The following is a 25,692-nucleotide window of genomic DNA, read 5'->3' as shown; positions in this document are numbered from 1 at the left end:
CAAGAGTGAGTAAAGAGTTTGAAAGAATTGTCATCAGAAATGTAGAAACAACAAATAAGACTCTGGAAGAAAACACTAATTATCTCAAGGTTATTAGAGAGCTGAAAGCTGAAATAGCTGAGCTAAGAACACAACTAGCTAAACAAGCTAAAACAGTATGAACAGTAAGAACAGGCTAACAAAATAGATAAACTACAGAAACAGTAGAGGAGAGAGAGAATAGAATAAATGATGCTGAAGACAGAATTAGCAAGATCTTGGATGAATTAAAAGGGAAGTAAGAGATCTGAAAAAAAGATTAAGAGATACTGAAAACAATAACAGGGACCTATGGGATGACTTCAAAAGAAATAATGATTGGTTTACCAGAGGAGGAGAGAGAGGGTAAGAAAGCATTCTTCAGGACATAATAGCTGAGAACTTCTCTAGTGTAGACAACATAAATGACATAAAGGTTCAAGAAACCCAAAGAGTCCCAAATAGAATTAACCCAGAATTAAAGATACCAAGACTTATCATATTTAGAATGGAAAGGTATAAGGATAAACAAAGGATCCTGAGGGCTGCAAGAGAAAAACAAAGAGTCAACTACAGAGATAAATCCAAGATTAGAAGCAGACTCCTCCACACAAACACTACAGGCCAGAAGAGAATGGCAAGATATCTATGGACTGCTCAATGAGAAAGGCTTTCAACCGTGATTACTGTATCCTGCTAGACTGTCATTCAGACTAGATAGAGCTATAAAAACCTTCTCAGACAAGCAACAGTTGAAAGAATCAACTATCACCAAGCCTTCCCTGAACAAAATTCTGAAAGGTCTCCTATAAATAGTCAGACCATCATAAATAGGCCATCTATCAGAACACTCTAAAAATCTACAAGAATGACGTTAAAATATCTTCAATCTTTGATACCAATAAGTGTCAATGGCCTGTATTCACCTATTAAAAGGCATAGAGTAGGAAGCTGTATCAGAAAACACAACCCAGCTGTCGAGGTTGCCTTGTGAGAGAGAGAGACGAGGATCTCCTGGTTGAGCAGGAACACAAATCTTTATTCATGTGGATGTCCCAGAGTTGGGTGTGAGCACAGCGGGTTTAGGCCACATGGAGCTAGCAAAATGGCTGCCTCCCGCTATGCACAGGAGCCCTTCTCCAAGTCTTCTCCAGGTCGGGATGCAGAAGAGAAAAAAAGGGGTGAAACCAGGAACAGCACTGGGTTTTATATGGTAAAAAGGAAGTGGCAAGTTGGGATGGAATTGGCTAGGGAAGAGGGTGGAGAAAATAAAAAAGGCATTCTGGGAACTTCCTTAGTTATGGTTGCTATAGTTTTGGCTGGCAGGAACGGGTAATACCCTGAGGGGATAATGTGGTGGCAGAGGAGACATTTTTAAAACAAAGCAGAAGATTGATATGTAAATAATAATATACACATGGAAACATTGTGGTTGTGGTTCCTGCCTAACTCAACCACATATGCACAATTTCCCAACACCCAACAATATGCTGCCTACAGGAAACCCACCTAACTCAACAAGACAAACACAGACTCAAATTGAAAGGGTAGAAAACTATCATAAAAGCCAGTGGCCCACAAAAAAAGGGGAGGAACAGCTATTCTCACATCTGACATGGTAGACATTAAAATAAATAAAATTTAAAAACATAGGGATGGACACTACTTAATGCACAAAGGATCAGTCAATCAAGAGGACTTAACAACATTAACATTAACAACATTAACTTAACAACATTAACACCCAATGAGAAGCCATGTAAATACATCAAACACCTATGGAAAGAGCTATAGCAATATATTAACAGCAACACAGTCATAGTGGGGTCTTCAGCACCACACTCTCTGAATTTGTCAGATAATCCAAACAGAAAATCAATAAAGAAATGAGGGAGCTAAATGAGGAGGTAGATGAACTAGAATTATTGGATATTTTAAGAATCATTCACCCCCAGAAACTGGAATACACATTTTACTCAAGTCCACATGGGTCATTCTCAAGGATAGACCATATGTTAGGCCACAAAGACAGCATCAGCAAATTCAAGAGCATTTAATTTATCTCAAGCATCTTCTCAGACCACAGTGGAATTAAACTAACACTTAAAAATCATCAAAAGAAAAAAAAATCATCAAAAGATTAGTGATAGCCCCAAAATGAGGAAGCTCAATAGTACACTACTTAACAACTACTGGGTCAAAGAGGAAATCAAGGAAGAAATCAAAATGTTTCGAGAGTTCAATGAAAATGAAGACACAAGCTAGCAAAATATTTGGGATTCAGCTAAGGCAGTACTGAGAGGGAAGTTCATAGCCATACAAGCACACATTAGGAAACAAGAAAAAGCACAAATAAACAACCTGATTGCACATCTTAAAGACAAAGAAGAAGAAGAACAAAGGAACCCTAAAGCAACCAGAAGGACAGAAATAACTATATTTAGGGCATAAATCAATAACATTGAAAATAAGAAAACCATACAAAAGATCAACGAAAGTAAATATCGATCTTTGTAAGAGTGAACAAAATTGACAACCTTTAGTCAGACTCACAAAACAAAAAGGGAGAAGACCCAAATAAATCAGATCATAAATAAAAGAGGAGATATCATAACAGACACTGCAGAAATTCAACATAAACATGCAACATAACAATGATTATCTAGATACCTATGGGCTTCCAAAATTAAATACAGAGGAACTAGATAATATGAACAGGCCCATCACAGCAAACAAAATTGAAACAGTTAAAAAAACCTTCCAGAGAATAAAAGTTCTGGACTAGATAGTTTTATAAAAAAATATATGCAAAACCTTCAAAGAAGAGTTAATATCTCTACTTTCAAAAGACTTCCAAAAGAGTGAAGACACTGGTAACTCCCTTCCAGCTTCTATGAAGCCAACATCACTCTGATACCAAAAGTAGACAGGGACACAACCAAAAAAGAAAACTACAGATGCATATCTCTGATGAACATAGATGCTGAAATACTGAACAAAATTCTATCCAAATGAATACAGCAGTATATTAAAAAGATTGTTCATCATGACGAAGTGGGGTTTATCCCAGGGATGCAAGGTTGGCATAATATATACACATCAATCAACATGATCCACCACATCAACAAAAGCAAGACCAAAAACCACATGTTCATATCAATAGATGCAGAGATAGCTTTTGACAAAATCCAACATCCATTTATGATCAAACACTACAAAAAATGGGAATAGATGGAAAATTACTGAAGATAGTGGAGTCTATGTATAGCAGACCTACAACCAACATCATACTCAATGGTTGAAAACTGGAAGCATTTCCCTTCAGATCAGGTACTAGACAGGGCTGCCCCCACTATCACCATTATTCTTCAACACAGTATTGGAAATTCTTGCCATAGCAATCAGGCAGGAGCAAGGAATTAAAGGGATACAGATTGGAAGAGAAGTCAAACTCTCCCTATTTGTAGATGGCATGATACTATACATAGAAAAACCTAAGGAATCAAGCAAGAAGCTTTTGGAAATCATCAGGCAATACAGTAAGGTGTCAGGCTACAAAATTAACATTCAAAAGTCAGTGGCATTCCTCTATGCAAACACTAAGTTAGAAGAAGATGAAATCCAGAAATCAATTCCTTTTACTCTAACAACAAAAATAATAAGATACCTAGGAATAAACTTAACCTAAGACGTGAAATACTTGTATACTGAAAATTATAAGTCACTACTCAAGGAAATATAAAAAGACACAAAGAAATGGAAAGATGTTCATGTTCATAGGTTGGAAGAATTACCATCATCAAAATGAATATACTGTCCAGAGCCATATAGAAATTTAATGCTATCCCCATCAGGATCTCAACTACATATTTTAGGAGAATAGAACAAATGCTACAAATGTTTATCTGGAACCAGAAAAGACCTAGAATTGCCAAAACAATCTTGAGAAGAAAGAACAGAACTGGAGGCATCATACTCCCAGATCTCAAATTGTATTATAGGGCCATTGTCATCAAAACTGCTTGGTATTGGAACATGAATATACATACTGACAAATGGAATAGAATTGAGAGCCCAGAAGTAAGCCCCCACACCTATGGACATCTATTCTTTGACAGAGGGGCCCAGACTATTAAATGGGGACAGGGGAGTCTCTTCAACAAGTGGTATTAGAAAAAATGAGTTGAAGCATGCAGAAGAATGAAACTGAACCACTATATTTCACCAACTATAAAAGTAAATTTCAAGTAGATCAAGGACTTGAATGTTATACAAGAAACTCTCAGATACTTAGAGGAAATTATTGGCAGAACTCTTTTCTGCATAAATTTTAAAGACATCTTCAATGAAACAAATCCAGTTACTAAGAAGACTACGACAAGCATATACCTATGGGACTACATCAAATTAAAAAGCTTCTGCACAGCAAATCACTACCTAAACTGAGAGACTCCTCACAGAATGGAAGAAGGTCTTTACATGCCATACAGACAAGAATTTAATAACCAAAATATATAAAGCACTTGGCAAAATCAACATCAAGAAAACAAAAGACCCCATACAAAAGTGGGGAGAGGACATGGACAGAGTATCCACCACAAAAGATATCCAAAAGGCCAAGAAACACCTAAAAAGTTGCTCCAAGTCTTTGATTGTCAGAGAAATGCAAATAAAGACAACAATGAAATACCACTTCACTCCTGTGTGAATGTCATATATCACAAAGGTAGTAGCAACAAATGCTGGAGAGGGTGTGGGGTCAAAGGAACCCTCCTGCACTGCTGGTGGGAATGTAAATTGGTCCAACCTCTATGTGGAACAGTCTCTAGAACTCTCAGAAGGCTAGAAATGGACCTACCCTATGATCCTGCAATTCCTCTTCTGGGGATATATCCTAAGGAACCCAACACACCCATTCAAAAGATCTGTGAACACATATGTTCTTAGCAGCACAATTTGTAATAGCCAAAACCTGGAAGCAACCCAGGTGTCCAATAACAGATATGTGGTTAAGCAAGTTGTGGTATATATACACAATGGAATACTACTCAGCTATTAAAAACGATGACTTTACTGTTTTTAGTTGATCTTCGATGGACCTTGAAAAAATCATGTTAAATGAATTAAGTCAGAAACAAAAGGATGAATATGGGATGATCTTACTCTCAGACAGAAGTTGAAAAACAAGATCAGATTAGAAAACACAAGTAGAACCTGAACTGGAATTGGCGTATTGCACCAAAGTAAAAGACTCTGGGTAGGGGGTGGGGGCAGGGATACAAGTCCAAAAAGGATGACAGAGGACCTAGTGGGGGTTGTACTGTTATATGGAAAACTCGGAAATGTTATGCATGTACAAACTATTGTATTTACTGTCGCTTGTAAAACATTAATTCCCCAATAAGGAAATTAAAAAAAATCCTATACTAAGACATTTCATTTTCTTTTTTTTATTTTAATTTTTTTATTTAAGAAAGGATTAATGAACAAAAACATAAGGTAGTGTTCCCATTTTTTTTTATTTTATTTTATTTTATTTTTTGAGCTTACAAGGTGTTTATTTTACACAAAGAAAGAGCTTCTGTACAACAGAGGGCACAGGCGTGCCTGACCCCGTGTGGGACTCTAAAAGGAAGGGCCGGCCGGCCAGGGTGAGCTGCAGGACAGACAGACTGCAGAGCTCAGAGAGGTGGGACATCCAGCTTGATGATGGGGTCTTGGGAGGACTGAAGCAAAGAAACTTATCTTCCAAGTCGTCGATGCTTTTCTCCAATTTAGTTACAGATCTCTCTGCAAACTCAGCCCGAGTCTCTGCCTCCTTCAGCTTGTCGGAAAGGACCTTGATCTCCTCCTCGTACTTGTCTTCCTTCTGGGAGTACTTCTCGGCCTGAGCCTCCAGTGACTTCAGGTTGTTGGTCACAGTTTTCAATTCTTCTTCAAGCTCGGCGCATTTGCCTTCTGAGAGTTTGGCCCGCTCCTCTGCACGCTCCAAGTCACTCTCAATGATGACCAGCTTCCGGGCCACCTCTTCATACTTGCGGTCGGCATCCTCAGCGATGTGCTTGGCCTCCTTCAGCTGGATCTCCTGGATCTCCATCTTCTCCTCATCCTTCTGGGCTCGGCTTTCAATGACCTTCATGCCTCTCTCGCTTTCGTCGGCCGCCTTCTCAGCCTCCTCCAGCTTCTGCAGAGCGGTGGCCAGACGCTCCTGGGCTCGGTCCAGCTCCTCCTCAACCAGCTGGATGCTTCTGTTCAGGGAGGTGACGTCGGCTTCAGCATCGGTGGCCTTTTTTTCAGCCAGCTCCAGCTTCTCCTGGGCATCTTTGAGAGCCTCGGAGTACTTGTCCTGGTGGTTCCACTGGGGTTTTGTTAATTAATCCTTTCTTAAATAAAAAAAAATTAATTAAAAAAAAAACATAAGGTAGGAGGGGTACAACTCCACACAATTCCCACCACCCAATCTCCATAACCCACCCCCTCCCATGATAGCTTTCCCATTCTCTATCCCTCTGAGAGCATGGACCCAGGGTCATTGTGGGTTGCAGAAGGTAGAAGGTCTGGCTTCTGTAATTGCTTCCCCGCTGAACATGGGCGTTGACTGGTCGGTCCATACTCCCAGTCTGCCTCTCTCTTTCCCTAGTAGGGTGGGTCTCTGGGGAAGCTGAGCTCCAGCACACATTGGTGGGGTCTTCAATCCAGGGAAGCCTGGCCAGCATCCTGGTGGCATCTGGAACCTGGTGATTGAAAAGAGAGTCAACATACGAAGCCAAACAATTTGTTGAGCAATCATGGATCCCAAGCTTGGAATAGTGGAGAGGAAGTGTTAGGGAGGTACTCACTGAAAACTCTAGTGTACTTCTGCTTTCAGGTATATATTTTGCAGGAGTTTATGGATACGTGTGCACATAAGCTCTCTCTCACAGAAACTGGTGTATATCTAGGTTATGGGACTTTGTTAGAAAGTGAACTACCTGAGATGAAATTAGAGTGTACTATAAAAGGAAAGGTCTCACCCGAGTAATGAAGCTGAAGGGTTGTACTTTTTATGAGAATAAACTAAATGTAAAATAAATAGGTAATATTGATTACATAGCCCTGTATACTCCTATAAGAAATTAATTAAATTTCTCAAGAACTGGGTGATTGAATCATTATCTTGCAATAACTAAATTTCTGGAAATGATCTGGTCTAATTATAGCTCTTTCAAACCATTTTTTTTCTAACTTTCCTTACTCCTCCTTTTGCCTTTAGAGCCCACTCCACCACTTTTCTCATTATGTTTATTCTTAGTGTTGTGGTGCCACTGAAGAGGGGCTTCCTGAACTGTTCTCAGACAAATCGTAGCAATGAAATATTTTGCTTTGAGCTAGTTTTCTCTCCTATCTTATTAGCTGCAAAGTAGCATAATGGTCTCACACACTTTTTCAACTGATAAAACTATGTAGCCTGTAGGCATATATTGATATACGATGCATGATGTATAACCTATCTGTAACATTTTCACCGATAGTACTTTATCAGCGTTTAATTGAGTTAAAAATCTTGGCAGGAGTCACTAATTCTCAAGTCGATTTCTAGTCATTTTAAAATTAAATTTCTCATGTGACTCTGGTCTTTTTGAAAATAGTGACCTCCTTCTCTCTATGCCTCTGTTTCACTATCTCTACCTAAAAATAAAACAAAACAAATTGAAAAAAGAAAAGGTTTGGGACTAGGGTGGTTGCATACCCAGTTAAGTGCACCTACCACCATGCATAAGGACTAGGGTTTGAGTCCACACACCCCATCCCCAGGCGCTCTGTTCTCTGCTTCAGGAACAGTGAAGCAAGTCTGCAGGTGTCTATCTTTTTCTCCCTCTAACTCCTCTTTCCCTCTCGATTTCACCCTGTCATATTTAGTAAAAGTTATGGGGGGAGGAATGGCAGCCAGGAGCATTAGATTCATAGCACCAGCACTGAGCACCAATGATAACCCTGGAGTTAGGGAAAAAGAGAGAGAAATGAAAAGAAGAGAAAAGGAAGGGAAAGGAAAGAAGAACAGAGAAGAAAAAGAATGAAAAGGAAAGGAAAGGAAAGGAAAGAAAAGAAAAAGAAAAAAAGCCTTCAGAGCTGGTGAAATCACTCCCTTGGTTAGTATGCTGTTTTACCATGTGCTGCATCCAGGTTTAAACTTAGCTTCCAACACACTGAAAGAAACTATAGTGAGTGCTATGGTCTCTTTTATTCTACCTTTCCATCTCAACCAAAACAAACAAACAAAAGCAAAACAAACAAAAAACCCCAGAAAATAGTGAGAAAGACAATGGTGTGGTTGAGATTCAAAAGAAATGAGTTAACCAGATGACAAATTCCCTCAAGAGTATATATATGTGATGCTTCTGATACAGAAATGTGATTTTTATAATGTGAATAAATGATTGAGAAAATCTATTGCCTCTGAGGACCACATGACTAGCTCTGAAGCTAAGATGGCCAGCAGCAAATACACTAGAAAATCAACAATTTTAAATAACTTAACACTTAATAAATTTAATTTTTAGCAAGCAAGATTGCTTGGATTTTTTTTTTTAATGAGAAAGAGAGAAAACCAGAGCACCATACCAGCATATGTGGTGTCTGGGATAAGCCTTAAAACATAGTCACTGCAGGCTCCTATGCTAAATCGACAGGGTTTACAATTGATGGTATTTATATACTTTTCCCATATTTGGGAGCTACTATCTGCCCTGATCGAGATTTCTAGTCCTGTTTCCAACTCTGACACACAATCTTCTCTGACAATACTCCTAGCCTGCCTGCGTGTTAGCTGTCAGGCTCAGGCAAAATTTATAAAGTTATGGGCCCCTTGTAATATACCTTAAATAGATTTTCTAGCTTCTTCCAGCATAAAGATACAAATTTCATTTGCTTTAGTCTTACCTCTAGGTTCCTGATTATTAAACAAATTGTTCTTCTTTATATCTTAATGCTTTTCAGCCACCAAGTTGCAGATGCTACCAAGACGCCATTTCGACTTCCCTGGGAAGGTGACCTCACCAACGTGTCCTGGAACCTCACCTCTCCAGAGCCCTGCCCAACTAGAGAAAGATAGGAACAGTCTGGGGGTGTGGATCAACCTGTCAACGCCCATCTCCAGCACAGAAGCAATTACAGAAGCCAGATCTTCCACCTTCTGCACCCCATAAAGATCTTTGGTCCATATTCCCGGAAGGATAAAGAATAAGAAAGATTCCAGTGGAGTGGATGGAATGCAGAACTCTGGTGGTGGGAACTGTACCCCTTTTATCCTACAGTCCTGCCAATCATTATTAAATCTATAAGAAAGTAAAAAAAAAACCAACATAATCACTGTAAGTGCAGTGTCTTACTACTGAGGAGGCATATCCTCTACTCTATAACTGACATGTCTTTAGACTTGTCATAAGACTTTCCCAGTAGCAACTTATAAACAAAGTCTTTTTTAAAAATTAATTTACTTTTTATGAGAAAGATAGGAGGAGAGAGAGAAAGAACCAGACATCAGATAGTACATGTGCGGCCAGAGATTGAACTCGGGATCTCATGCATGAGAGTCTGATGCTTTAGCCACTGCGCCACCCCCCGGACCACAAGCAAAGTCTTTAAGAACACTACTTTGTGAGACTCTCTGGAGTCTACAGAAGGCTATTTGTCCATGAAAAAGAAACAAATGTCTAGAGTTGATGTCCTCACCTTGCAGACTTTTTTTTTTCTTAAATAAGTAGTGTTTTGATAGTTTCACTGAGTTTATGCACAGATCTTCGTAGAGTAATAATTATTCTGGAATAATCTGTTTTTATCTATTTGGTTCCCAACGAAGAGAAATAGTTAAGCTAAAAAAATAGGCTAATAAAATCTAATTAAATTAAGCTAGTGATTGTGGCTAGGAAAGTGGCCTGGCGTGGAAAGTACATTGAACGCTTTCCAGGATTGAGGCTTTACGTTCAATTCTCGGTATCACATAAAAATACAAGGATAGACTATTGGAACTCCATGGGCATTGGAATGTGCTTTGTTGTATTTCTTTTTTTTTTAATATTTATTTATTTTCTCTTTTGTTGTCCTTGTGATTTTATTGTTTTTGTGATATTATTATTGTTATTGATGTCTTAGTGGTTGGATAGGACAGAGAGAAATCAAGAGAGGAGGAGAAGAAAGAGAGGGGGAGAGAAAGATAGATACCTGCAGACCTGCTTCACAGTTTGCAGGTGGGGAGCCGGGGGCTTGAACAAGGATCCTTACTCTGGTCCTTGCGCTTTGCACCACATGCGGCGCTTAAACCTCAGCGCTACTGTCCAAACCCTGCTTTGTTGCCTTTCTTTCGTAAAAATATCAAAATCATAATTGAACAAGGGAGTAGTAACTCAGCAACAAAAACAAATACACTCAGCCTTGGATTTGATCCCCAGAACTTTAAAAATTAAGCTAGACAGCAGTTCCTAGTTGCCAGAACCTGTAAGCCACTCGGATGTCCAACATAAGATGAGTGATTAAAAAAACTGTGGTATATATACATGATGGAATACTACTCAGCTGTTAAAAACTAGGAGGTTGTCTCCTTCACATCTTCTTGGACGCAACTTGAGGACACGGCGTTGAGCGAGATAAGCCAAAAAGAGAAGGGTGAATACTAAGTGATCTTTCTGATTAACCGGACTTAATAGAGATGGGGAGGGAGAGCACAAAGTGAACCATGGACTGGACATGGTGTATTGAACCAAAGCAAAGGGCTCTGGGGAGGGAAGGAAAGAGAAGAGAGGAAGAAAACTGGGGGGCGGGGGGGCTATTAGATAATGCAACTGTATGCATATGTCAGTGGTTGCACTGTAAAGCATTAGCCCCCATAATGAAATAAAAGCAAAAATAAAAAAACAATGAATTATAGTCATACCCGCATCACTTTTTGCCTACATAAACTTAAAAAAAATTCACTGGTAGATCAAGTAACTTTTCATCTGCAAATTATTTGTAAATGATTATTATTAGGTAACTGTGTATTTATAAATATTTTTTAGAATTAAAATTGAATCATAACTAAAATTGCTTTAAGCAAGGATCCATCCCTTATGTTGGGTTCAAGAAACTTAATTCTACTGCTAAGTTTTACAGTGAAGACAATTGGAGTTCTGCAATTAAGATTTTTATTTGTAATTTTCTTGAATAAATAAATACATAAATAAAGTAGGTTTCTGAAAGTTAGAGAGTATATTGTTGCATCTGACCATTTTCTTTGTGTGTGTGTGTGTGTGTGTTTCTTTTGTCTTAGTACATTTTGTAATTTGTACTTAAAAATCTCATCATCTGGTACTGTAATCTAGCTACTGTATCTTCTAGAAGTGAATCCCAAGCAAAGCTTTATTTTCTTTCTACCTTTGTTTACATTCAACTCTAGTTTTACTCCCAGAAATTATTTAAAAAGCTCTCTCCCAGTTCCCCCACCCCCCACCCCCCTGCTTTCTTCCTGCTTGTGAAGCAGCTCTTAGGTCTGTAAGTCACAGACTTCTCATCATGCACATATTTAGCATCCTAATCTCTGCACCAGTTTTAGCTGCTTGTTATACTTTTCTTGACATTTTCTTGTATGCTTTTTGACATCTGCTTGCAAACTCCTGCAGCCTTTTCAATCCTGATATTCACTTGTTTCATCTGATGTTATCATTCTCTTCAGATATGCAGATGTGTTGTTTTCCATTAAGTCCTGTCTGTCCCTTCAGTCTTGTTAGAAAGACTGTCTTGGAGAACTACCCTTCCTCCTTGTTGATTTGTTTCTTTGCCAGTTTATTATACTTTTTTTTTGCCTCCGACTTCTAGTATCCTACTCTTCCTTTGAGAATGAATACCTTCGATTGACTTTTTAAAGCAAAACATTTGACATAGAAACAGAGATTGCCAACAAACTATGTGATAGATAGTATTTCAAAAGAGGTGATAGTCAATATTACCTTTGTAACTGCTCTGCCAATATCCCTTGCAAAACTCAATCACACAAATGCTTGAAAATACTCATGAACACTTGTCAGAAATGATTTTGTAAACTTATGTAATTAGCAACCTAAGGTGCTATGGCATCACATGGCATCACTTGGTGTCAACAATCATCCTTTTGGATCATCAAAGCTAAATGAATCGTTTATTTTCTTGTGATAGCATGCAGACCCACAGCATCACGTGAGCATTTGGCAATGAGCTGTGAATATAGTGCACTGCTTTCTTCAGATGTCTGAATATTTCAAAAGGTAGAATCTTTTGTCTCTCTGTAAATGTGCCGCACTAGCAGTGTGATTTATATCTTTGGGGAAAAAAAATGCTGCAGGGATGGCAGCACAATAGCACTCAGGAATTCGGGTAAAACGGAACAGGTGTTGAGACCCTGAAATAATCCTTAATAGTGGTTCAAAGAGTCCTGAAAGTTTATATCTAATTCTATATTTCAGTTTCTGAAATGGAAGCCTCCTTGCGTCTCTTTCCAATTACCAGAAGACATTTGGGTAGTAGTTAATTGGCAAAAATCTGTCATTGCTGAAGGTGAAGCAGTAAGGAGCTCAGTTTTCATCAATGCTGAATAGTGTGATGTCTCACACATAATATTTAAGTCAGTAGCTTAACCTCCCTTGTATATTTAATGCAAGATAAATTACCAACACAGCATTTTAAAGTGTTTAGGTAACTCTATATTTGGATTGAGTTTTAATGAGCAGTAAGGCATTTCTTCTAGTAGTACTAAGGTAAAAAAAAGTATCTTTGTATACAATGGTGGCCTTATCTAAGTCATTAATGTAACTTGGCACATGAGATAATTGAATTTTATTTTTCATATTCAACCTTAAATTATGGAGATTGCCTGGGTTTATGAAAGTTGCAGAAAATTCTAAGTAGCCAGCTTTTAAACTTTACTTACCTCTTTTGGACATGGTGGGGATTCTAATGGTTATGAAGGGGACACACAGAAATTTGGTGGTGGGCACAGCAAGGTACGTGTGTCTGTGTGCATGTGTAAACCTACCCTTGAAATCTTATAATTCTTTAATGTGTGTGCTCAACCAGGAATGCCACCCCTCGGCCTCCAAATCTTATAATTCTGTAAATCATTGTTAAATGACTAGTAAAAAAATAGCAAGAATAAAATAAAGCTTACTTTCTTATAATCATGATAAAATTTTTTCTTAAGGAAAGCTTAAAATATTTATCTTATTAGAAACAGGTTGGGAATATGGATTTACTTGCCAACATCCATCTTCAGTGGAGAAACAATTACAGAAGCCAGACTTTCTGCCTTCTGCACCCCATAATGATACTGGATCCATACTCCCAGAGGAATAAGGAGAGTGGATGGGATAGGGAGTTCTGGTGGTGGGAATTGTGAGGAATTTTACCCTTCTTATAATATGGTCTTGTGGATATTTTTAATTTTATAAATAAATTAAATAAATACAAATAAAATAAAAATATCTTACTTATTATAGTGTAGACATTTTTATTATCCTCCTGGAGGAAATAAAGATAAAAAAATATAACACAGTTTCTCAGAAACTTTGATGTCCCTCTGGCTCTTTGAACACTGAACTAAGTATGTGAGTTACGGAGGTGAAATCATTTGCTTTCAACAGTTGTTAATATATCATTAATAATCATACTTGCAATAAATAACCACACATGAGTTATTTCCCAAAAGATATATGACTGCAAGTCGCAATAACAAATCACAGTGTATGTAAAGACTCTCATTACTCTAGTGTGTACAGAAGCTGTTCTAACAATTGTATTCTTTATGGTGAAGCTCACCCTAATTAGCCTTGCAGATTCCTTGGGGGATGTGTGCAGAATGTTTGACATTGTGATGCTCTGGCTAAAGTGGGGAAGGAGAATATCATTTCTGCATCAAGAAAGCACCAATCCACAAGCCTGGCTTTCTGTTCATTCACTTGTTTTAATGTATGCATTGTGGTGAAAGTAAATAGCCTTTGCAAACAAGTAGACAATAAGGGCATTTGGAATTAAATGACTAATTAAATCAATATTAAACATGTAAGCTAGACGGTAATGTGGACTTTTTTTTTCCTCAGTGGTGTCCCTCCCCACAAGAAAGAAACATAAGCCAATTGTAGGCTTGTATGTGTTTGGACATTATGATTTGAAGGCAAAGATGTAAGAGGAATACAGTTTCTAATATCTTATTGTATTCACAAGCTAAGTGGAATATATATATATATATTTTTTTTTTTAAAAAGGGAAAAAAAAACACAGTTGAAGCACAAAAAAGCAGCATGTTTCTCCCCTCTTTCAATGAGACATTATATGTGGATTCTGCCGCTCTGTTAGCTTATAGCTTGTTACTAAATCAGACCTTTCCTGCAGTGAAAAAAATTGCATCTTTTCGTTGTAATTCTTGACAGCTTAAAGTTTAATGGAGGCAGTTTCCTTTTTTTTTTTTTTAAAGGTATATAATGGGTTGACACTGTGGAAGGCTGCTGAGAGCTCACAGACTCAGAAATAGCATGAAGTGCAGTAAGAACAAGCTCTTGCTGTTTTTTTTTTTTTTAATCATAATTTTCTACTTTTGATAGAGAAAGCAATGGAAAGAAATAGCTTTTGTTGTTGTTGTTGTTTGTTTTGTTTTGTTCTGTTTGTTTGCTTAAAGTGTTTGTCTCATCCCAATCCAACGATTTTCCTCAACACTGGAAGAGTTGAGGAACCATGGGAACATGCTCTAAAGGTAAATGGAAGGTTATACAGACATTCAGGGAAATGGGTAGTATCCCCAGTGTGAGAGTAGATGGCCAAACATTAAGAACTCAATAAAAGGGAAACATTTCACCTCTTTGGAGACAATTAGACAAATAATTACTGGCCGACCATATTACTCCTTTGAACTTCCAGAGGTCAGACTTGGCTACATTTCAGTTTACAAATCTCAGGGTATTATTTCTAGATAAAATGTGTCCAGGGGCAAGGCAAAAAGACCTTTGTACCTGAGGCTCCATCAGGTTCCCATGTGGTTCCAGAGGTTCTCTGGATACCTGAATGCAGCTTTTCATTTGACTCTCGGAGATGAGAAATAAACTTTATCACACCATTAGCAGTGAGAGAAAATGGTTTTTAGAGTGTCTTCACAAGGACACCAATAGGTATTGGTGAAATGTCTTTCTTGTGTGTGTGTGTGTCTTTTTTTTTTTTTTTAATCGTTTGTTTGTGTCTGCCTCTTAAGTCTCTCGAGTCTTTCCAATGTTTCTAATGTCTCGCTCGGGTTCAGTGTCAATGTATATATTGGATATGTGTGCATACAGCAAGATCAAACACCTCATGGATTATATATAAGCATCTTAATGGCATGATTAGACTTGTTAGCTCCAGTTATAGTGAGTGAATATAAAAGATTCTATGGTTACTCTACAAATCCTGACCTTAGCCAAAGAATGTAGGCATAATTCAAAAATATCAGATAAGACAGGCTTCATGTTAGCCTGAAGGTCTGTTGACCATGGCTTGTGGTTACCCTGACAGGGCCAAAATATTCTCTGGGTACTGTAGACACAACAGTGAATGCAAATAATTTCTGGTATGCCTGGTATAAAACATATCTGTTAGTAATTAAGAAAAATAATTCAGTAGAGAAATAACAGGCATTGTAATCAGAGGTTCCTCAACAAATATAGTGGTTATTATGTATGGACAAAGCTATAAAGGTGGGAATCATAGTGCATCTAGAGGAAAAGCAAACTTTCAGGCGGTTACTGAGTTCTTCATGGGATGGGATGTGATGAGCAAGAACATGAGGGAGATAGCTCACAGGTTTGAATGCTCCACTAAGAAATCTGGACTGTCCTTATAAAGTATGAGTAGAATAATCAATGTTAAAGTAACACTTTAGGGGAGTCGGGTGGTAGCGCAGCAGGTTAAGCGCATATGGCGCGAAGCGCAAGGACTGGCATGAGGATCCCAGTTCGAGCCCCTGGTTCTCCACCTGCAGGGGAATAGCTTCACAAGTGGTGAAGCAGGTCTGCAGATGTCTATCTTTCTCTCCCCCCTCTCTGTCTTCCCCGTCTCTCTCCATTTCTCTCTTTCCTATCCAACAACCACGGCATCAATAACAACAGTAATAACTACAACAAGGGCAACAAAAGGGAAAATAAATAAATAAATATTTTAAAAAGTAACACTCTAGGAAGATTAATGTGAGGTTCCAGAGATGGTTCACGTAGTTTAGGATACAGGTGTAAGCATACAGTCACATAGAAGCACAACAATAAAAGGAGATACTTCACAAGCTGTGAAAGAATGCTGTAGTGTCCGTATTTATTTCTATCGGTTTCTCTCTATCTCTCTCATATATATATATATATATATATATATATATATATATATATATATATATATTTATATTTATATATATACATGTTCACTGGGAGTGGTGGAATATTGCAAATATGAAATCCCATTGAGGATCCCAGTTCGAGCCCCTGGCTCTCCACCTACAGGGGAGTCGCTTCACAAGTGGTGAAGTAGATCTGTAGATGTCTATCCTCTTCCCCTCTCTGTCTTCCCCATCTCTCTCCATTTTCTCTCTGTCCTATCCAACAACCACGGCATCAATAACAACAACAAAAGATAAAATAAAATAAAATAAAATAACTTTGTAGTATAAGCTCAGTTGGGGTGTTTGATAACTTCATTCTTTCTTCACTTTTTCAAGAGTATTTTAGGTGTGTGTGTGCATGTGCATGTGTGTGCATATGATCTTTTGTGAATTTTTGGATAATGTGTTTACTTTCTTTTAAATATATCATTGGGATTTTGTTAGGGATTTCACTGAATCTAAAAATCACTATTAAAAGGATGAACAAGGGATATTCCTCCATTTCTCTGTATCACCAATTATTTATTTTAATGATATCCTATAGTTTTCATTGTAAATGTCATTTTCCTGCTTAGTTAGATTTACTCTGAGCTATTTTGTATTTTGGTGTTCCACAGTAAATGAAAATACTTTCTTCATTTCCCTTGCCGTCATTTGAATAAGGAACATCATGTGTATTGATTTTGTATCCCTGCTACCTTAGTGAATTTTTTGATGGGTCCAGCAGTTATGAGGTGGAGTTTCTAGAGTTCTCTAGATATGTTATCATGTCATCAGAAAATATTAGTAGCTTAATTTCTTCCTTTCCAAGCTGAATGTCTTGGAGGTCTCTTTCTGGTCAAATTGTACTAACAAGAACTTCCATGGCCATGTTGAATAGAGGTGGTGAGAATGGCCATCCTTATATAGAACAAAAGCAAGGCAGAAAGTAGAGAAACCAGAAGGGTTTGTTTATTGTTTTAAATTTGTGATTACTAGGTTACAGGATTGTAAGATAACAGTGTATAGTTTCACTCCACACCCACCACCAAAGATCTGTATCCCCACACTTTCACCTCCCAAAGATACCCAAAGGAGTTCTTTTTTAAAAGTTTCTTGTCTTTGTTTATTTATTGGATAGAGGCAGCCAGAAATTAAGAGGAAGGGGAAGAGATTGAGAGAAGGAGACAGACAGAGTCACCTGAATCCTCACTTCACCACTTATGAAGCTTTCCCCCTGAAGGTGAGGACTGGGGGATTGAATCCAGATCCTTGTGCACTGTGAAGTATGTGCTCAACCAGGCGTGCCACCACCAGCCCTGGCATCACAATAGTTCTTACAAGTCTTAGAACAGTTTGCTTGCTTCTGTTTTTGTTTGCTTTTGTTAAGTTGATATGTATCACATCTTTAGATTCTGTATATATGTGAAACCACCAGGTAGTTGTCTTTAGTCTTTTTATGTATTTTGCTAAGCATAATCACTTCCAGTTCTGCCCATTTTGTTCCAAAGGACACAATACTATCTTTTCTTTTATTCTAGTGTATTATGCCATGGAATACATATCCCATAACTTCTTTAGCCAGTCATCTGTTGATGGGCATTTAAGCTGGTTCCACTTTTTGGCTATTGTGAATAATACAACTATGAACGTAAGAGTGCATATGTCCTTGTGGATTAGTGCTTGAGTGTCCACTGGATAAATGCTTAAGAGTGGTATAATTAGATCATAAAGTAATTCCATATTTGTTTGTTTGTTTAAGAACTCCTGAGGAGATTTGGAGAGCTAGAACCAGGTGGTTAAGTTAAGCAGCAAAGTTTTGAACATAACATAGTTTGTGCTGCTTTTATTACTTGTTGGGTCACATAGTTTATCTTTTTCTATCTCAACCTCGCATATATGAAATTAGGGCACTATTAGAAGTTCTAATAGTAAATGTAAATTTGATGAGAGACAGCTATTCCTTTGGCTTTGGTATGTGTGGGATAAGAGGGGATGATTTCTGCTAAGGGAAAAATAGGTATAAAAAAAAGAAGGCAGATAGGGAGCACTACGAGGGCTGGGAATGTATAATTCGTCACTGCAGGGTGAGTGATGAATGCTAGGGAATTTCAAGTAGCGAGGATAAAAATTTTTATTTAATAAACTCAGAGAAGCTTTACAGTATAGTGGCTAAGAGTATGGTCTCACTAACCAAATCATCTACACTCAAATTCTACCTTACTATTCAGTTTTTTAAATGAAATTGAGCATCACTTATTCTCCATTGCTTTATCTATAGAGTGGGCACTTAATGCTAATACCTCTAGTGTTTTTGTGAGGATTAAGTAAGTCTTACTGAGAGAAGTCAAAAATCAATATTAATAACAAACAAAAACCCTGAAATTTGCTATTTGATAACTAAACAATGTTTTTAAAATTAAATACATTTTATTTGAACAAACTATTTTTTTAAGTTTTTAAAATTTATTTATTCCTTTTTGTTGCTCTTGTTGTTTTATTGTTGTAGTTATTGTTGATGTTGTTATTGATGTGGTTGTTGTTGGATAGGATAGAGAGAAATGGAGAGAGGAGGGGAAGACAGAGTGGGGGAGAGAAAGACAGACACCTGCAGAACTGCTTCACTGCTTGTGAAGTGACTCCCCTGCAGGTGGGGAGCCAGGGGCTCGAACCTGGATCCTTATGCCAGTCCTTGTGCTTTGTGCCACTTGTGCTTAACCTGCTGATCTACCGCCTGACTCCCTTGAACAATTATTATATGACATTCTGGGATTGGCAAACATTCAGAAATGGAAGTATTGAGCCGTGGAAAGACAGCTTCTGAAGTTTGGTTCTTAACTGCATGAGTAACTCAGAAGAATGGTCTCTGGGGTAAAACTGTTACCACTTGGTGGTATCACCAATGGACTATCTCTAAAATGGGTGACTGTGGAGAGATTAGCTCATTTAAGAGACTAGTAGACTATGATGGTCTTAAGATATGCTACAGTCATTGGTTACTTGATACAATGATCAAAAAACAATTAGCATGCTCCCTTCTGACTATAGAATCACTGCTATATTCTCACTTAATTTTATATATTTTCAGTTGTTCTTCTGTGTATTATATTGTTATTAATATGTCTCTTTATTATTTGACTGAATAGAGAATTTCTTCACATGATCATAGAGAGGATTCTTACTTTTACTGTAAGTAGAGATTATCTACTAGAGGATATTTGGCAGTAAAATTATTAAATCAACTGCTAAAATTTACAGCAGTTTGAAGGTCATTGAGAAAAACATACACATAAAAAGTATACTTTCTTTGTGTAAATAAATTAAGAGTATTAGTATCTTGAATAATAATGGTGAAATAGTTAAAGGAAAATAAATTTATGTTACTTTACCTAGCTTTGTGGCAAAAAGTACCACCTTTAACAATTTTCCATAAAAAAAATCCACTTTGAAAATTTCAAGGGATTTTCATGTTTAGGGGCTAAGAGGGAGGTCAATTGATGCATTAGTCTAAAGTAAATGAAAATCCATTATAGAACTTACTGTTGAATTTGAAACTGGTATTTCTTTCATACTTAGGAAGGTAATGAATTAAAAAAAAACTATTAAAGACTTTTAATTAGTTTTCCATGTTCTTAAAGTGAAGAAAAATTATCTCCAGTGCTATAGTTTTAAGTTTTCCTCTGAGAAGTCCTCACTAATGAAAATAATTTATAGAACCCCAGAAAGTATAAAAGAAAAGAAAATCAAATTTTGTCATGTATAATTTGTGTGTGCATTATCATGTCTGGACAAATAATCAGAAATTTGTGATGTTATCAGTCTCAAAAGAAAAAGAAGTCATTTGCATCACATAGATAACAATGTCACTAGTGGTCACATGTTTTTGGAGACCCCTGTATCCAATTCTAAAAGGGCAACAGAGAATAAAAAGATCCAGGATAGTTTCAGGAAGTCTTCTTAGAGTGCTCCTCTTCTGCTGCCTTATAAAAGGGTAAAATAAATAAATAAATAAAAAGAAACAAAGCAAGGAAGAAAGGAAAATATACACGAACCTGCTAGTGGGAATCTGTCTTCAGAAAACTCAGCTGTTTTTGTATAATTGAAAGAGAACTCAAGAGGTTTGGATAAAAGTAAGCATCCCTCTTTCATACTGACCTCACTTAGAATAGATTCAAGGGATCAAAATATTCATACGAACCTCAAACTCACCACATATAATCATGAAGTTTGAAGACTTGTCCTCTATAAAAAGCATATGACTTTATTTCTTGAAGCATTATTCTTCTGTAAGCATAATGCTGCATGATGTTCCCCATGCTCTCAAGGAGTGTAAAAGAATAAATCTGGGGTGAGATATTCCATAAACTTGAAATATACATAACCTTGAAGTCTAACTGTGATAAATAGCCCTGCATCCAGCAAATCCGATGAATTCTAGCTGCTACATAATCTTTACCTTGGACTCATGAATCAAGCCAGTTTAAATTCATGTGTCCATTCTAATACCACTGTACATATTTCCCAGCTAAACACAGCAATGCCTTAACTACCTGTGATAATCAAGTTAAAATGAAATTAATGAAGCATTGATGATTTTGTTTACTTTTATATAGAAACAACAAATAAATTTGGGCTTTGAGAGCTGGCATTTTATTGAATAATAATCTCTGTTATTGTGTGCTCATTGTAGGAACAAACAGCAGTTAAAATAAGAAAGGGTTTTTGAATCTTCCACAACTGACGTTTGTAGATTTAGGCATTACATTAAAAGGTATTATTTCGCATTAAATTATTGCTTAATTCACTCTTCAATATGGCCGGAATGTTTAATAAATAACATACATAGGTGCTTTTTTGTGTAGGTAATTAAATATTAGAACAAAGGATCAAATTAAGAGCGCTTAACATGACTCTAGACTGAATCCTTCTTCCAGCTCTAGCATCAGGCATCGCTCACCTCCCACACTCAAAACATCAAATTCCAGACATTCTTAGCTACAACTCTTTGGATCACCACATTGCCTGCTAATCACTCTTAGTTACTTTGACTAGTTAGTTACCCAACTTGTACTTCTGGTTCTTATCCCAAGTTAGATGGCTCTCCTTTATCATAACTGCTCTGCAACTTCCTTATTACAAAGTTCATCCCACAGTTAATTTCAAAACTATGAAGTTATTTCTCTCTTTAAAAAATTTTTTATTATCTTTATTTATTGGATAGAGACAGCCAAAACTTGAGAGGGAAGGGGGTGATAGAGAGGGAGAGAGACAGAGAGACACCTGCAGTCCTGCTTCACCACTTGTGAAGCTTCCCCTTTGTAGGTGAGGAGCAGGAGCTCGAACCAGGGTCCTTGTGCACTGTAACATGTATGCTCAACCAGGTGCACCACCACCCGGCCCATGAGACTACTTATCTATGAATGTGTAACCTCTGAAGGACAGGGACCTTAATTTTCATGTTCATCAAAGGCTTAGGTCCTATGTCTGGAATAGTGTGATTACCCTAAAGGTACTGATTTTGTAAAGGCTAGTATTTGAGGAGTATGTAACTTGATAAATGTTTTGCATATATAACATCCTCAAGTAAACATTGGATCATATATAGAGAGAGGTTTGCAACAAAATTATATTATTTCAGAGAATTTTGTTCCAGGCATTAATTTAGAGGCATATTTATTCTGATATTAGTTTCATGAGCAATCAAACTTTACTATAGTGGTGATTTGTCAACAGAGCCCTATTTTTGGTCAAATAATGACCCCTGGAAAAAATACTTACAAAGAGAAAGAAAGTATTACAGGCCATGTTAAAATAGAAGTATTGTTACTTCATAGTCAGAGCATTGTGAGCATTAGAGATATTTCTATACTGAACCTCTCAAAGACAAGCCATTTAATGAAGTTTCAATACATAGTAAACCAAGCTTGGTTTTCTAATGATGTACAGTAAAATCAATTTTTTGGCTGCTAACTGTTCATGAATCCTATTATTCAAGAATTATCTCTACCTGAAAGTTTGAAAACCTGAGTTTTAGACAAAAGCACCCACTTTGCTTTTATTCAAGGCAATATGACCTTGTCTGGAAATACATAATTTCCAAGAGTACAAATATGGGAATGCTTTATTCTGACTTTCTGGAAGAAATAATGATTTTTTTAAAAGCACTTTTTTTTTCCCCTAAGTAGATGATAATGAATGCAAATCATTCTACAAAACAATGTGAGCCTATTTTCACATTTGTTTGGGATTAAACTGCATCCATAAACTGCTACTGCATGTATGCTAATTAACTCTGCAAAAGAACCAACTACTCTACTTTGAGGATTACAGAAAAGTCTTTATGAAATCTTACCTTTTCAGTTTACCATTTATCACCATATTTCTGATTAGTAGGACTCAGTTATAGGCAAGACTACTTTTGAGTCTCTTTTGGCTAAGGGCATTGATAGTAAGATATGAAATCTTTCCTTATAAATAAAAAGAACACAACCCAGTCTGATGTAAATCCATAGCTCTTTGATATCTGTTAGTAGTGAATGTAAAATGAATACATGGTTTTCTATCAAATAAATCTTAAGATAAAAATTCATCTATGTATTAGTATTAAAAGGCATTGCTGTTCCTCCTAGGAGACCAGACGGGGAGTGGGCAAGTCACAATATGCATACCTGTAGGACTGGAAAGTTTAGATCAGACATTAACGTGATCAGTTCTTTTTGAAGGCTTCAGGAGGTTGTGATGTGCCGAAGCCTACTTAGAAGGGTTTGTTTAAATATACTTATTTATTAGGTGTAGGCGAAGGAACTGAAAATAGTCATGTTGTTTTGTGAGTGTTTGTTTGTAATGCTTATGTGAAAGACAAAGAGAGCCCTTTAATATACAAGCTCTGCTTATTATTACAAGCTAGCAGAAAAATAAATTCTAGCATTCTAAGGATCATCTTTGTTTTGCTCATTGCTTTAGTGGCCTGTTTAATTTTATTTTGGAGTAAGTACAGAAATAATAAACTAAATAGTTTTAAGTATATCTAGTTCTACACAGCAACTTTTGGCTTTTCCTCATCTTAGATGTTTGTAATCATTAAGATAAAAGTGATCACCATATCATTCAAGGGATAATATTAACCAGTAACTCCCATGTTGATCAGGACAAAACAACTTCCATAGAATCTCCAACATGGTTTTATTCTTGAATTTATCCATTCAAACAACATGCATAACTGAACATTTTTGTCTGTTACCATATTAGTTTGGTTATACTGAACCATTAGATAGAAGAAATGTACTACTTAATACAGACATTTGCCATCTTGTGCATGTGTATATTGAAATGTGGTATATAATTAAACCACAAACAATTTTAAATTTTTCCTTCTATCTTATCCCTTGCTTTGTTTCTTAGATCCCACCTATGAGTGACACTATCTATCTGGTATTCTTTCTTCTCCTGGTTTATTTTACTTTAATATAATTCTCTCCAGTTTCATCCATGTTGTAGCAGAAGAGAAGATTTTACTGTTTCTTACTACTGAGTAATATTCCATTGTAACCCTATTATTCAACAGTTCATCCATAAAAATGGATAAAATTTTTGGGACGCAGAGCTTCGGAGCAGCAGCAGCAGCTGTGTTTCTCTCCTCTCCTCTCTGGGTCAACTAGGAATGCCAAAGGAAACCACCTGGGACTGCAAGAAGGCAGGACTAGAACCCACCAAACCACTGATGAGTACAAACCATGTGACTCATGGACAGGGAGATATTGAGCAGCTGGTAACATTCTGGCAGTTTACCAGCTGAGGCACCACCTCTAGTCTGCTTTACCAACAAAAAAGACTGCTGAAGGTAGGAGAGAACTCCCCTAAGACTCACCAAATGCAACTGTGAGTCTCCATTGCTACTGTCCTCAGAGGATGGAGCAGCAGGGAGAAGGCCCTGTGCTGGCATCTGGGATCAGAGATCTGACCAGGAAACTCAGGAGAAGAGCTATACCTTGGTGGCCGAGCAGTGGGGCTGTATAGTGGGTGCCTTTCCACATTGTTCTCTCCTGATGATACCATTGTGAATAATTGCTTCAGAACCTACAGACTATAAATGGGACTTGTTTAGAAACTCACAGGGTCCATCAGTGCTGCCCTGCATGGCAGAGAAGCTGAATTAAGCCCAGAGCTTTGGATCTTTGGGGTGTGAGAGTATCTTTGCATAACCACTGTGCTATCTCTCCCCCACCCTGCTTTATCTCTTGGTCAGGAGTGAGTGATTAAGCTAAGAAGCCTACTTATAGTTTAAAAGCCCTGAGGCTAACATAGAGGTCAGGGAAGAAAAGGAAAAACAGAGGCTTTTCACAGCCTCTGTGCTCCAACTCAACGACTGAAATAATATTGAAACAACAGTTAATTTCCACAACTTTGAACTCTTTAAATACCTTACTTAGACATAAGTCAATCCAGGCAAGAGTGATCAGTAATTTGAAAAGTTCTGAGAGAGGGACCTCATAACATACTATATAGAATGGTTAAACCAACAAGAAGAAATATAGGAGAAATGACAAGAGTTCAGCAAAAAGCCTTCCAAAGGCTGAACCACAAAAATTTGAGGTCAACATCCAAACACTTGTTAAGCAAATAGTAACACAAGTGAGTAAAGAGTTTGAAAGAATTGTCATCAGAAATGTAGAAACAACAAATGAGACTCTGGAAGAAAACACTAATTATCTCAAGGTTGTTAGAGAGCTGAAAGCTGAAATAGCTGAGCTAAAAACACAACTAGCTAAACAAACTAAAACAGTATCAGAAAAGGGTAACAAAATAGATGAACAACAGAAAACAGTAGAGGGAGAGAGAAAGGTATAAATGAGGCTGAAGACAGAATTAGCAAGATCAAGGACAAATTAGAGACAACTAAAAAAAGAAGTAAGAGATCTGAAAAATAGATTAAGAGATACTGAAAACAACAACAGAGACCAATGGGATGAATTCAAAAGAAATAACATAAGCATTATTGGCTTACTGGAGAAAGAAAGAGAGGGAGGGTAAGAAAGCATTCCTCAGGACATAATAGCTGAGAACTTCTCTAGTCTAGACAACACCAAAGACAAACATATTCAAGAAGCCCAGAGGGTCCCCAACAGAATTAACCCAGGCTTAAAGACACCAAGATTCATTATATTTAGGATGGAAAGAAATAAGGACAAAGAAAGGATCCTGAAGGCGTCAAGAGAAAACAAAAGAGTCACCTACAGAGAAAACCCATAAGATTAGTAGCAGACTACTACTCCTCACAAATGCTTCAAGCCAGAAGGGAATGGCAAGATATCTATGGAGTGCTC

At 37.2% G+C, this 25,692-nt stretch overlaps 1 protein-coding gene across 1 annotated transcript; it reads right to left on the bottom strand.

The window, feature by feature from the left end:
• Positions 1-5,536: 5,536 nt before the first annotated feature.
• On the bottom strand, positions 5,537-20,685 carry LOC132541272 (tropomyosin alpha-1 chain-like). The gene is made up of 3 exons (XM_060201021.1): positions 20,579-20,685; positions 15,006-15,096; positions 5,537-6,376 (listed from the first exon to the last, which is right to left on the bottom strand). Exons 1-3 carry the CDS (start codon positions 20,683-20,685, stop codon positions 5,576-5,578), a joined length of 999 nt encoding a protein of 332 aa, XP_060057004.1. The 3' UTR covers positions 5,537-5,575.
• Positions 20,686-25,692: the final 5,007 nt, after the last annotated feature.

Source organism: Erinaceus europaeus, chromosome 11 (genome assembly GCF_950295315.1).
Source record: "Erinaceus europaeus chromosome 11, mEriEur2.1, whole genome shotgun sequence".
In the NCBI taxonomy this organism is placed as follows: domain Eukaryota; kingdom Metazoa; phylum Chordata; class Mammalia; order Eulipotyphla; family Erinaceidae; genus Erinaceus; species Erinaceus europaeus.
The sequence above is the reverse complement of the archived record's forward strand: the minus strand, read 5'-3'. Positions and strand labels throughout refer to the sequence as shown.

Bases quoted from the DNA above. Each gene is read 5' to 3' on its own strand.
- LOC132541272 (XM_060201021.1), bottom strand. From the start codon at position 20,685: ATGGGGAACATCATGCAGCATTATGCTTACAGAAGAATAATGCTTCAA. The intron at 15,097-20,578 runs GTGAGTTTGAGG...GGTGTGATAAAG, and splicing joins AAACTTCATGATTATATGTG to TTTATTTCTCATCTCCGAGA. The intron at 6,377-15,005 runs GTACAAAGGTCT...ACAAAACCCCAG, and splicing joins GGAACCTGATGGAGCCTCAG to TGGAACCACCAGGACAAGTA.